This window comes from Salvelinus sp. IW2-2015, linkage group LG10, assembly GCF_002910315.2.
Source record: "Salvelinus sp. IW2-2015 linkage group LG10, ASM291031v2, whole genome shotgun sequence".
In the NCBI taxonomy this organism is placed as follows: domain Eukaryota; kingdom Metazoa; phylum Chordata; class Actinopteri; order Salmoniformes; family Salmonidae; genus Salvelinus; species Salvelinus sp. IW2-2015.
The window spans coordinates 4,469,559-4,481,713 of record NC_036850.1 but is presented as its reverse complement, the minus strand read 5'-3'; the positions used below and the strand labels follow the sequence as shown (position 1 = coordinate 4,481,713).

The following is a 12,155-nucleotide window of genomic DNA, read 5'->3' as shown; positions in this document are numbered from 1 at the left end:
ATATTTCTCTCTATGTTTTAGTCACGTATTCACAATGGTTGGAACGGGTGTTGTTTTGGGTCAAAACGCTCCAAATAAATTGACATTTTGGATATAATCTACGGGAAATTAATCGACAAACCAGCGACCATTTTGATGTTTATGGGCATATTGGGAGTTGCCAACAACAAGAAGCTCGTCAAAGGTTAAGGCAATTGAATTATTATTTTATTTCTGTGTTTTGTGTCGCGCCTGCAGGGCTTTGACATATGCTTCGCTCTCTTTGTTTACTGTTGGTGCTAACTCAGATAATTAGCATCGTCTTGCTTTCGCCGAAAAGCCTATTTGATTCTGATATGTTGGCTGGATCACAACTGAGTGTAGCTTTAAATTTGGTGGTATATGTGTGATTTAATGGAAAGTTAGATGTTAGTAAATTTATTGAATTTGCCCTTTCTGCATTTTTCTCTGGTTTCTTGGCCAAGTGAGACATGTACGTCCTGCCAAACTCAAGATGTTTGGATATAAATTAGTAACTTACGAAAGAAAAAACAACATCTGATGAACAGATCATCAAAGTGTTATGAGATTAATTTTATCTCACTTTTCTGCTTTTTGTTACTTCTCTCTTTGGCTGGAAATATGGCGTGTTGTTTTTCCTGTGGCTATGTACTGACCTAACATAATCGTTTGGTGTGCTTTCGCCGTAGATCCTTTTTGAAATCAGACATGTTGGCTGGCATTCACAACAAAGTTGTAGCTTTATATGGTTCTTTTCATGTGTGATTTCAGGAAAGTTAACTTTTTTATAGTAATTTTTTTGGGCATTTGTGGGAATTTGGCGCTCTGCATTTTTACCTGCTTTTAGCCAGGTGGGACGCTACCGTCCCACATATCCCAGAGAAGTTAACACCTCGACTATAGGGTTAACACCTCAAGCTGTATTGAGAAAAGCTAGGCCAGGGAGGTCTCCTTCGGCCTTTGCGGATCGAAGCTCCATAAGCAGGTCGCCCAACTCCCTCAGCTTTTGGTAGACCTTGTTGGAGATCTTGGGGAGACTATCACCTCTGGCGAACTGTAGCATTCCTCAAGTTTATCCCAAACCATCCTCAGACCTTGTTCTGGATGGTTTACATGAACGGGTCGGATTCGTTTTATATCTTCAGCAGACTCTTCCAAACCACTTAACCTCTCTAGGGGGTGTGGGATGCTACCGTCCCACCTGAAATTGCAGAGCGCCAAATTCAAATTAAATTACTATAAATATTTAACTTTCATGAAATCACAAGTGTAATATATAAAAATAAAGCTTAACTTGTTGTTAATCCAGACGCCGTGTATGATTTCAAAAAGGCTTTAATAAAGCAAACCATGCGAGGAGGACAGCGCTCAGCACACAAAACATTACATACAGTTACCAGCCAAGTAGATTAGTTACGAAAGTCAGAAATAGCAGTAAAACTAATCACTTACCTTTGATGATCTTCGTATGGTTGCACTCACAAGACTCCCAGTTACACAATAAATGTTTGTTTTGTTCGATAAAGTCCCTTTTATATCCAAAAACCTCCATTTTGTTGGCACGTTTTGTTTAGTAATCCAATGGCTCAAATGCGATCACAACAGGCAYACGAAAATTCCAAATAGTACCGGTAAAGTTCGTAGAAACATGTCAAACGAMGTTTATAATATATCCTCAGGTTGTTTTTAGCCTAAATAATCAATAATATTTCAACCGGACAATAGCGTCGTCAATATAAAAGAAAAACAAGGAAAGGTCCACTCTAGTCGGTGTATATCCTACTTCTGGGCCTGATAGCACATTTACTTGGGGCACGCTTTCATCCTGCGTTGAAAATAATCCCCGTACCTCTATAGTTAATTAAAGATCCATTATCACTTTTAGGTTAAGTCTAAGCCTCTGATGCGTTGTGTAAAGGAGACCACGACCTAAACAAGCCCTGTTCGGTTGGTCATAAAATTGGAGTAGAGTAGAGTAAAGCTCGCGACGAGCGAAATAACTCACAAAGTTGGAAATGTATGGGTTCCSACTTTGGGGGTCTTCCCATGTGCGCTTGTAATGTGGAGCAGGTGGATGACTTCCGTCATTGTGCATACTTCTTTGGGTCCAGCTGCTGTTCTGGCCTTCTTGAAGGGAACCGTGTAAGCTAGGGGTGAGGTGAAGGAGGAGGAGGCCTTGACTCCGGATTAGGGAAGTGGCGGTCTACAGCGGTAGTGGTGTCAACAGGTGGAGAACTGATCTCAGGCTTGAGACATTGCAATAGGGTGTTACGTGCGGTCTCTGGCCTGGTATATCCCTGTCTTGTCTCGCCATCAGAGGACGGCTCTASTCCTGTCATTGGCTTMGGAGTGTCGTAGGATTTAGCTTGCTCTATGAGATACTCCTTAGTTCGCTGTGTGGGGTCGAGTTGGGTGGAGTCGAGCTTGAGTCTGCAACTACTTTTCTGACTGCCGAAATCAGCAGCAGCTTCTAGAGCCTCAGCCTCAGTCACTTCCTTTTCCTCTTTCAGCACATCCATAGATGCTTCTAATTSTGTTTTTTCTATTTTCATTCTCCTTTCTTTCTCCGCAAAGGAGAGGTGAACTTTTGCAGCTTCTGCTTTTGCCCTTGCTATGGCGGCTGCAGCTCCTGTAGGTGAGCTGCTTGAATGGTAGGATGAGGCTGAAGCACGAGACCTYCTCTTGGAGGTGGATGCCTACTCCTTGGCCACAGTGTGTTGGAGGTTGTCTGTACTCTGCCGCAATTGTTGTAGGCTTCTCTTGGRGTTGTGATGGGTTAGCAGTGTCTGTTGCTTGATCCAYCTTGTGGTCCTGCCCGKTAGAYAGCTGTCATTTCACTATACTGTCCTCRYTATGCGTTACTGTGCATATTTTGACAGCAAGATAAATGCCTTCACATCAATAATCCTCAAAGCATGATCTCCATATTCACAAGATTTATTSATTTGAAACAGTGTGAAACTGAAACAAGGGCAATAATGTCTTCATAAAACAATGTAATCTGTCCTAAAATACAAACTAGATATGAACGTAACGTGATATTTTGTTCAGACTAACAACAAGCAAAAGCTAGGCTAACATACTGTAGCAATTAAGCTAGTGCTGTCCATCTATTCCACAAAGTAAACATACACATTCAAATTCCACAAATAATGCTCTGAAAGGAAAGATATATACTCACTGACTAAGCTTCCTGAGGCATACAACGTAAAGGATGGATGAAGATTGTAAGCAGACACCTGAAACAGAGCACTCTGAGCTCTACATGAGGCGACGATGAACAACTTCCTCCTAACAGGTCACACGACGGGTCAATTTTCTCGGTAAAGGAAAATACTCCAGATCAACACTAGGGGGAGCCAAATTCAAGGTAAGTAAAGGCTGCAGCTGTAAGAGCTGCAGATAAGTATAAGAATGAGATGGAACTGAGTGCTTTTCACCAACGCAGTTCATGGACCACATACATCTCCATCTGTACAGAGCTGTCCTGGTCTGATCCTAGACATTATAGATGAAATGGAGGGACATCATTATGTCATATAGTGCAAATATGTTATTTGAATGAGATACAGTATGCATACAAATTATAGGTGAATGTAAAATGTAGTAATGCACAATAGAAAATTGAATGGAATCATGGATACAGAATGACACCTCTGGCTCCCATAATATGTCCACGTCTCCTCTATGACATTCATTGCTGTTCAAGATCGTTGTACTCATAGAAATTGAATCTAGCTTCTCATCAGCGTGCGCCACTACGCAAAATATGTGCTTTGTTTGTAACAAAACACAGGCAGGCCACAGTTTGTTAAGATCATCTGCTCAAACATTTGCCCACGAAACAACACTGTACATAATTCAAGAAGATCTAAATGCATATTCCCATGAACTGCTTGGCATGCAGTGGGTTAAGTTGGTACATGCGCAGACTGTTATACGGTTTGGGAAAAGGCGTCATGGAGAGGTTTGAGGTCGCGCAGCCTCTGCCTTCTGCAATAGTCTTCCATTGTCCTCCAAAAGTGGATGAGTATTCTCTCTTTAGTTAACCACTTTACCTCCTCTATTCATACACCTCTARCGTTAAACACAGGGAAGGTGGCATCACAGCACGAGGCTTAGCTAGCTASAGTACTACCAGCTTACCTCTTTGTTAGCATTAGCAAGGATGTTATGTTAGCTGCATTACTACCAGTTTACCTCTATTGCATTAACATTAACAGGGGCCGCAGGTAGCCTAGCAGTTAAGAGCATTAGGCCAGTAGCCAAAAGGTTGCTGGTTCAAATCCCCGAGCTCGCAAGGTCGGAATAKATCTGCCGTTCTGCCCTTGAGCAAGGCAGTTAACCCCCAACAACTGCTCCCTGGGCGCCAATGACGTAAAATGCGGGATACACATTTTGGTTGAATGTATTTAGTCGTGCAACTGATTAGGTACTCCCTTTCCCTAGTTACATGCTTACCTCTTKTATATTAGCAGGGACATTATTTCAACTACATACCTACCAGCTTAAATCTTCTGTCACTCACTGGTCTCGAACCAGGGAAACTCTGAATACATATTGACATGTCACCATCAAGAAGCTTTACCAGTAACGCCACAAATGCTGCGGCTCTTGCAGTGCAAGGGAAACAACTACTTCTAGGTCTCAGAGCGGGATATGTCTACTAACACTCCGATAATCCTTTCACATCGGCTACACAGTGACAGCCAGTATTATCAGGGACGGACTCGGGACCTAGCCCAGATCTGTGACTCAATTCTTKATTTCTAAGAGCACAGTGATGATGTATGTTCGGACTGAGGAGAGACGCTTCTGGTCGATTGGCCAACGATAGGGGCACCACACGTGAATGGATTCCCGGAGGGACAGTGAAAATGGCGAATAATTACTACAAGTCTGTTTCCATAGAATATGAATAGTCTGGGGAATTAATTGAGATGTAGTAATAGTTACATAATAATARAATACGGAGCCATTTGAAGAATATTTGACTTGATTCATCGTGAATTCGAACATAGATATGATCAGTTAGTGTGTGGTTGGAACGCTCTTTCTCTGAGCTGGTTGGAGTGCATTTCATATTGAAGTCTTTGTTTTATGCATTTTTCTCTGAGCAAAAAAACATTTTCCCCCAGTTGGATCATTTGCATATTACTCATGACTTCCAGAGTGAAAAATGTGGAGGTGGCAGTAAAMATGTTCGATGGCACTTTTTTAAATCTATTTTTCTTTTTTCTGGGGCTGCTGTGTGCCTCTTGTTGGAGACAATCCAGCATAGAAACAGTCTGGAAAGCACTTTGCAAATTGCATTGATCTCTCCGTAGACCTACCTTCCACCTGCCTCCCATCCTAATGCCTCGCTATTACAGAAAGACACGGGGAGGCGTTTGGTAGACGCAGGTTGTGAACACACACCTGCAAGCAAACACACACACACACACACACACACACACACACACACACACACACACCACACACAACACACACACACACACACACACACACACACACACACACACACACACACACACACACACACACACACACGTCACTCTCCCAAATAAAGAGAATTCCCTATATTCTACACTCTAATTACACACTGGTCGACACGGGGGACAGACAGCGAGACAGTACTAGAGCGATAGAGCGAGGGAGGAGAGGAAGAGAAGAGAAGACGTGGTCCTTTTCCTGGGAGACAGAACAAGATTAATAGACCGAGTTTAGGAGAGGAGAGTACAGAAAAAGGGAAAAGGATGAGAAGAAGAGAGGTGTTTTACTAGCCTAAGACTCATGGTCACCAGTTTATAAAAACACCCATACAGTGCATTCGGAAAGTATACAGAACCCTTCCCCGTTTCRGCATTTTGTTACATTAAAATTGATTTAATGTTTAAAATTCTCATACACACAATACCCCAAAACAGGTTTATAGACATTTTAAAAACAAAAATACCTTATTCAGAACCTTTGCTATGAGACTCAATAATTATTATATTTTTAAAATGTATTTAACTAGGCAAGTCAGTTAAGAACAAATTCTTATTTACAATGACAGCCTACCAGGGAAAAGTGGGTTAACTGCCTTGTTCAGAGGCAGAATGACAGATATTTACCTGGATCGAGCTCTGGGATTCGATCCAGCAACCTTCCAGTTACTGGCCCAACACTCTCACCACTAGTCTACCTGCCGCCCCGAAATGTTTGAGATGTTTCTACAACTTGATTGGATGAGGCGAGGTCAGTTCCTTGTGAATCAAAGCTGGGACCGAGACACTGAAAAACAGCTTCTATCTCAAGGTCATTAGACTGTTAAATAGCTATCACTAGCCGGCCTCCTCCCAGTCCACTGCTCTGAACTTAGTCACTGTCACTAGCCTTAGATGCTGCTGCCCTATGTACATACGCATGGAACACTGGTCCCTTAAATAATGGGACATTGGTCACTTTTATAAAGTTTACATGCTGTTTTTCCCATTTCACATGTATATTCTGTATTCTAGATTAGGCCATCCTATTCAAATATTATTGTATAATACATAGTATATGCACAATAATCGTTGACTAGGATGGCCTTCTCTAGAATACAGTATATACATATGAAATGGGTAAAACAGTATGTAAACATTATTAAAGTGACCAGTGTTCCATGTGTATGTACATATACTACATATTCTATCCACATACTGTCCATAATGTCTATACATCCAATCACATATACAGTCGTGGCCAAAAGTTGAGAATGACACAAATATACATTTTCAGAAAGTCTGCTGCCTCAGTTTGTATAATGACAATTTGCATATACTCCAGAATGTTATGAAGAGTGATCAGATGAATTTCAATTACTTGCAAAGTCCCTCTTTGTCATGCAAATGAACTGAATCCCCCAAAAACATTTCCACTGCATTTCAGCCCTGCCACAAAAGGACCAGCTGACATCATGTCAGTGATTTTCTCGTTAACACAGGTGTGAGTGTTGACGAGGACAAGGCTGGAGATCACTCTGTCATGCTGATTGAGTTCGAATAACAGACTGGAAGCTTCAAAAGGAGGGTCGTGCTTGGAATAATTGTTCTTCCTCTGTCAACCATGGTTACCTGCAAGGAAACACGCGCCATCATCATTGCTTTGCACAAAAACGGCTTCACAGGCAAGGATATTGCTGCCAGTAAGATTTCACCTAAATCAACCATTTATCGGATCATCAAGAACTTCAAGGAGAGCGGTTAAATTGTTGTGAAGAAGGCTTCAGGGCACCCAAGAAAGTCCAGCAAGCGCCAGGACCGTCTCTTAAAGTTGATTCAGTTGCAGAATCGGGGCAGCACCAGTACAGAGCTTGCTCAGGAATGGCAGCAGGCAAGTGTGAGTGCATCTGCACGCACAGTGAGGTGAAGACTTTTGGAAGATGGCCTGGTGTCAAGAAGGGCAGCAAAGAAGCCACTTATCTCCAGGAAAAACATCAGGGACAGACTGATATTCTGCAAAAGGTACAGGGATTGGACTGCTGAGGACTGGGGTAAAGTCATTTTCTCTGATGATTCCCCTTTCTGATTGTTTGTGGTCAAGCCTCAAGAGGCGGGTGGACAAACAAAAGCCCACAAATTCTGACAAACACCAAGCATTGATTATGCAAGAATGGCCTGCCATCAGTCAGGATGTGGCCCAGAAGTAAATTGACAGCATGCCAGGTCGGATTGCAGCGGTCTTGAAAAAGAAGGGTCAACACTGCATATATTGACTCTTTGCATCAACTTCATGTAATTGTCATTAAAAGCCTTTGACACTTATGAAATGCTTGTAATTATACTTCACTATTCCATAGTAAAATCTGACTAAAATATATAAAGACACTGAAGCAGCAAACTTTGTGGAAATTAATATTTGTGTCATTCTCAACACTTTTGGCCACGACTGTACATATATATATATACAGTACCAGTCAAAAGTTTGGACACACTTACTCATTCAAGTTTTTTTTTTTATTGTTACTATTTTCTACATTGTAGAATAGTAGTGAAGACATGATAACTATGAAATAACACATATGGAATCATGTAGAAAGCAACAACAACAAATCAAAATATATTTGAGATTTGAGATTCTTCAAAGTAGCATCACTTTGCCTTGATGACAGCTTCGCACCATCTTGGCATTCTCTCAATCAGCTTCAAGAGGTAGTCACCTGGAATGTATTTCAATTAACAGGTGTGCCATGTTAAAAGTACATTTGTGTAATTTCTTTCCATCTTAAACAAACTATTCCCATGGTGCCCCAGGTTACTGAGTTAATTGTTACATGATTCATTTAATTATGTAATAATAAACATAGTTAATTATTCAATAAATAGCATGTCATCACATTAACGATAGCAACGTCATGACACTACTTTGAAGAATCTGAAATATAAAATGTATTTTGATTTGTTTAACACTTNGTGTGAGTGCATCTGCACGCACAGTGAGGTGAAGACTTTTGGAAGATGGCCTGGTGTCAAGAAGGGCAGCAAAGAAGCCACTTATCTCCAGGAAAAACATCAGGGACAGACTGATATTCTGCAAAAGGTACAGGGATTGGACTGCTGAGGACTGGGGTAAAGTCATTTTCTCTGATGATTCCCCTTTCTGATTGTTTGTGGTCAAGCCTCAAGAGGCGGGTGGACAAACAAAAGCCCACAAATTCTGACAAACACCAAGCATTGATTATGCAAGAATGGCCTGCCATCAGTCAGGATGTGGCCCAGAAGTAAATTGACAGCATGCCAGGTCGGATTGCAGCGGTCTTGAAAAAGAAGGGTCAACACTGCATATATTGACTCTTTGCATCAACTTCATGTAATTGTCATTAAAAGCCTTTGACACTTATGAAATGCTTGTAATTATACTTCACTATTCCATAGTAAAATCTGACTAAAATATATAAAGACACTGAAGCAGCAAACTTTGTGGAAATTAATATTTGTGTCATTCTCAACACTTTTGGCCACGACTGTACATATATATATATACAGTACCAGTCAAAAGTTTGGACACACTTACTCATTCAAGTTTTTTTTTTTATTGTTACTATTTTCTACATTGTAGAATAGTAGTGAAGACATGATAACTATGAAATAACACATATGGAATCATGTAGAAAGCAACAACAACAAATCAAAATATATTTGAGATTTGAGATTCTTCAAAGTAGCATCACTTTGCCTTGATGACAGCTTCGCACCATCTTGGCATTCTCTCAATCAGCTTCAAGAGGTAGTCACCTGGAATGTATTTCAATTAACAGGTGTGCCATGTTAAAAGTACATTTGTGTAATTTCTTTCCATCTTAAACAAACTATTCCCATGGTGCCCCAGGTTACTGAGTTAATTGTTACATGATTCATTTAATTATGTAATAATAAACATAGTTAATTATTCAATAAATAGCATGTCATCACATTAACGATAGCAACGTCATGACACTACTTTGAAGAATCTGAAATATAAAATGTATTTTGATTTGTTTAACACTTTTTGGTTACTACATGATACTATATGTGTTACATTTTAAGTGTGGCCCTCTGAACCTCGGTCGAAGACTGAATCCGGCCTGCTGGGCAAAATTAGTTTGACACCCCTGGTGTAGAGGGTTAGAAAAGGGCAAGGAGGTGAAGACGTTTCCTCTGCAGATGAAGAAAGAAGAGGAAAAAGGGAGAGGGCTGTGGATGTCCAGAGTAGGGGGTAGMGGTGCCGATGGAGCTCAACAGGGTTAGAGAGAAGTGTAAGAGGTAGAGAGGCATGGAGGGTGAGGTCTTACCTGTGCAGATGGAGCCGTTCCCTACGTAGCCAGGCTTACAGGTGCACAGGTGGCCTCTGATGGTGTTGGTGCAGATGGCATTGTCGTCACAGGAGCTCTGCCCACTTGCACACTCGTCATGTTCTGAGGGAGAGATGCAGCAGGGTCAGACTGTGTGGTAGTGTCTGTCTGTCTGTCTGTGAGCGTATAGACTACTTGGCTGTGTGAGAGTGTATTTGTATCATGAATGCATGTTTGTGTTTGTTTGTGTCTGTGTTTGCATGCCGAGTGTGCGCGTCCATCCATCCTGAAGGGTCAACGTCACATGTGTTCATTCAACAGTGTACTTTATATCTGAGCTGCTGTACCGAGGGGCTGGTCTGAGCAATCAGCCTCACGGAATAGGGAGTGGGTTTGCACCACAGGCAGTGTATGATCAACCACCATCTGTAGCCACTCATCGCTGCAAAAAAACAGCATCTCATTTACTCACCTACTTCTGGTTATCCATGACAGGTTGTGTAACACAAACACAGCCAAAAGACATATTGAATGCAGTTAACGATTCAAACTTCGCCACACACTTGATCTTATGCTGTGGTAAACCGTGGTAAACTGTATGCGTTCCGGTGGAAGTTCATTCAATTCAATGGGAGGCAATTCTCATCTGCCGGACTAGGCTCCGGTAAGTGCAGTGTGTTGCATGAGTTAGATTTTTTCAATTTGTATGTTGCTTTGCCTTGCGGTCTCTGTGAATGGTGAGACTTGGGGCAGACGGACTCTCCAGTGTGCTCTTCCTCTTGCTCTTTCTCCTCCTCTCTATGTTCCTCTCCCTCCACTCTCCTCTCCCTCCTCTTCCTCTCTCCCCACACCTCCTTCCTCTTCCTCCTTGCGCCACATCTCTATCCCTCACAGCATCTCTAACTCTCACTCTGTCTCTCTTTCACTTACACACACACACTCTCACTCTCCCTTCCTCTCTTTCTTTTTCTCAGCCATACACCTACTCTGTAATAATCACCTCTCAGGGGTTTCCATAATAAATTGTGTTACAGTTACGACACGTCTTCGCTTTATAGCACACAACACCACACAACACACACACACACACACACACACACACACACACACACACACACACACACACACACACACACACACACACACCGAACACAACCCACACACACACACACACACATATATACAGTATCATCATAAAGCTACACAGCACTTGCATTCAATCAATTGATCATCAATCAAACTGATTTTTATAAAATCCTTAGTGGACAGATTGTTTCTCATTGTGTGTTTGTTGGACTGATTGCAGCATTGCAAGCAAAGCACAGTGTTGCTCAACTCACCCTTTCTTGCCTGATAGACATCGACAGAGTTAGATAATGTTAGCTGATTAGTTACAAAGATGGGACAGTTTCCAAATGAATAGCACTGGTAGAAACAGGAACAAAAAATCAACTTCTTAGCTGGCTATGTAAACAGATATTACTGCAAGTCAATATAATTTGAGCTCCACGGCACTGGCTTCTAGCATAACACGACAGCTAAGCAAGCTGTCAAATAATAGGAAACATGACAAACCATAACCTAAGTCCAACAAATAAACACACATTACTTTAATCTGTAATTCYTGGCCAGTTAAATGGTTGTCTGTATGGCTAATGTTAGGTACTGAAAGGGAAAACTTGACGTTTCGRGAGCGCAGCACACATTTAATGTTACAGCCACACAACTATTCTAGCTAGCCTGAGACAAACCTGACAGTTAGATAGGTAGTTAGCTATCTAGCTAAAGCAAACAGCTTGGGTCATTTCCATATGAYTTACTTCAGTAGAAACAAGACAAAACACTCAACTAGTTAGCTGAGGGGCCTAACATGCTGACCAAACCGCCATCGTGCGCATGGTGATTTTGTACCCCCACACCAGACACGGTCAGGACTCACCGGTTGAAGTATCAAAACCAACTCTGAACCAATTATATTAATTTGTGGACAGGTCGAAAAGCATTAAACATTTTTGGCAATTTAGCTAGCTAGCTTGCTGTTGCTAGCTAATTTGTCCTGGGATATAAACATTGGGTTGTTATTTTACCTGTAATGCATAAGATCCTCTACTCCGACAATTAATCCACATATAAAACCATAAACCGAATTCATCTCTCCTTCCTCAGGCTTCTTTTTCACTTCTTTGGACTTTATATGGCGGTTGGCAAACWATTTTATGGTGCATTACGACAACCGACTGGATTGTGGACGTCCGTTCATCTTTCAATCACCCACGTGGGTATATGCTCCTAAAAACCAATGTGGAGATGGGAGAGGCCGGACTTGCAGCGCGTTGAGCTWCACAAATAGAACCTGTTT

The 12,155-nt window shown here is 41.6% G+C and overlaps 1 protein-coding gene across 1 annotated transcript in view; it reads right to left on the bottom strand.

Moving 5' to 3' along the window:
• Nucleotides 1-12,155, bottom strand: part of LOC111969188 (protein kinase C-binding protein NELL1-like) — a 460,771-nt gene that overhangs the window by 39,189 nt on the left and 409,427 nt on the right. Inside the window, exon 14 of the mRNA XM_070445292.1 lies at nt 9,797-9,919. Coding sequence (XP_070301393.1) covers nt 9,797-9,919 — 123 coding nt within the window. The remainder of the gene's footprint in view (nt 1-9,796; nt 9,920-12,155) is intronic.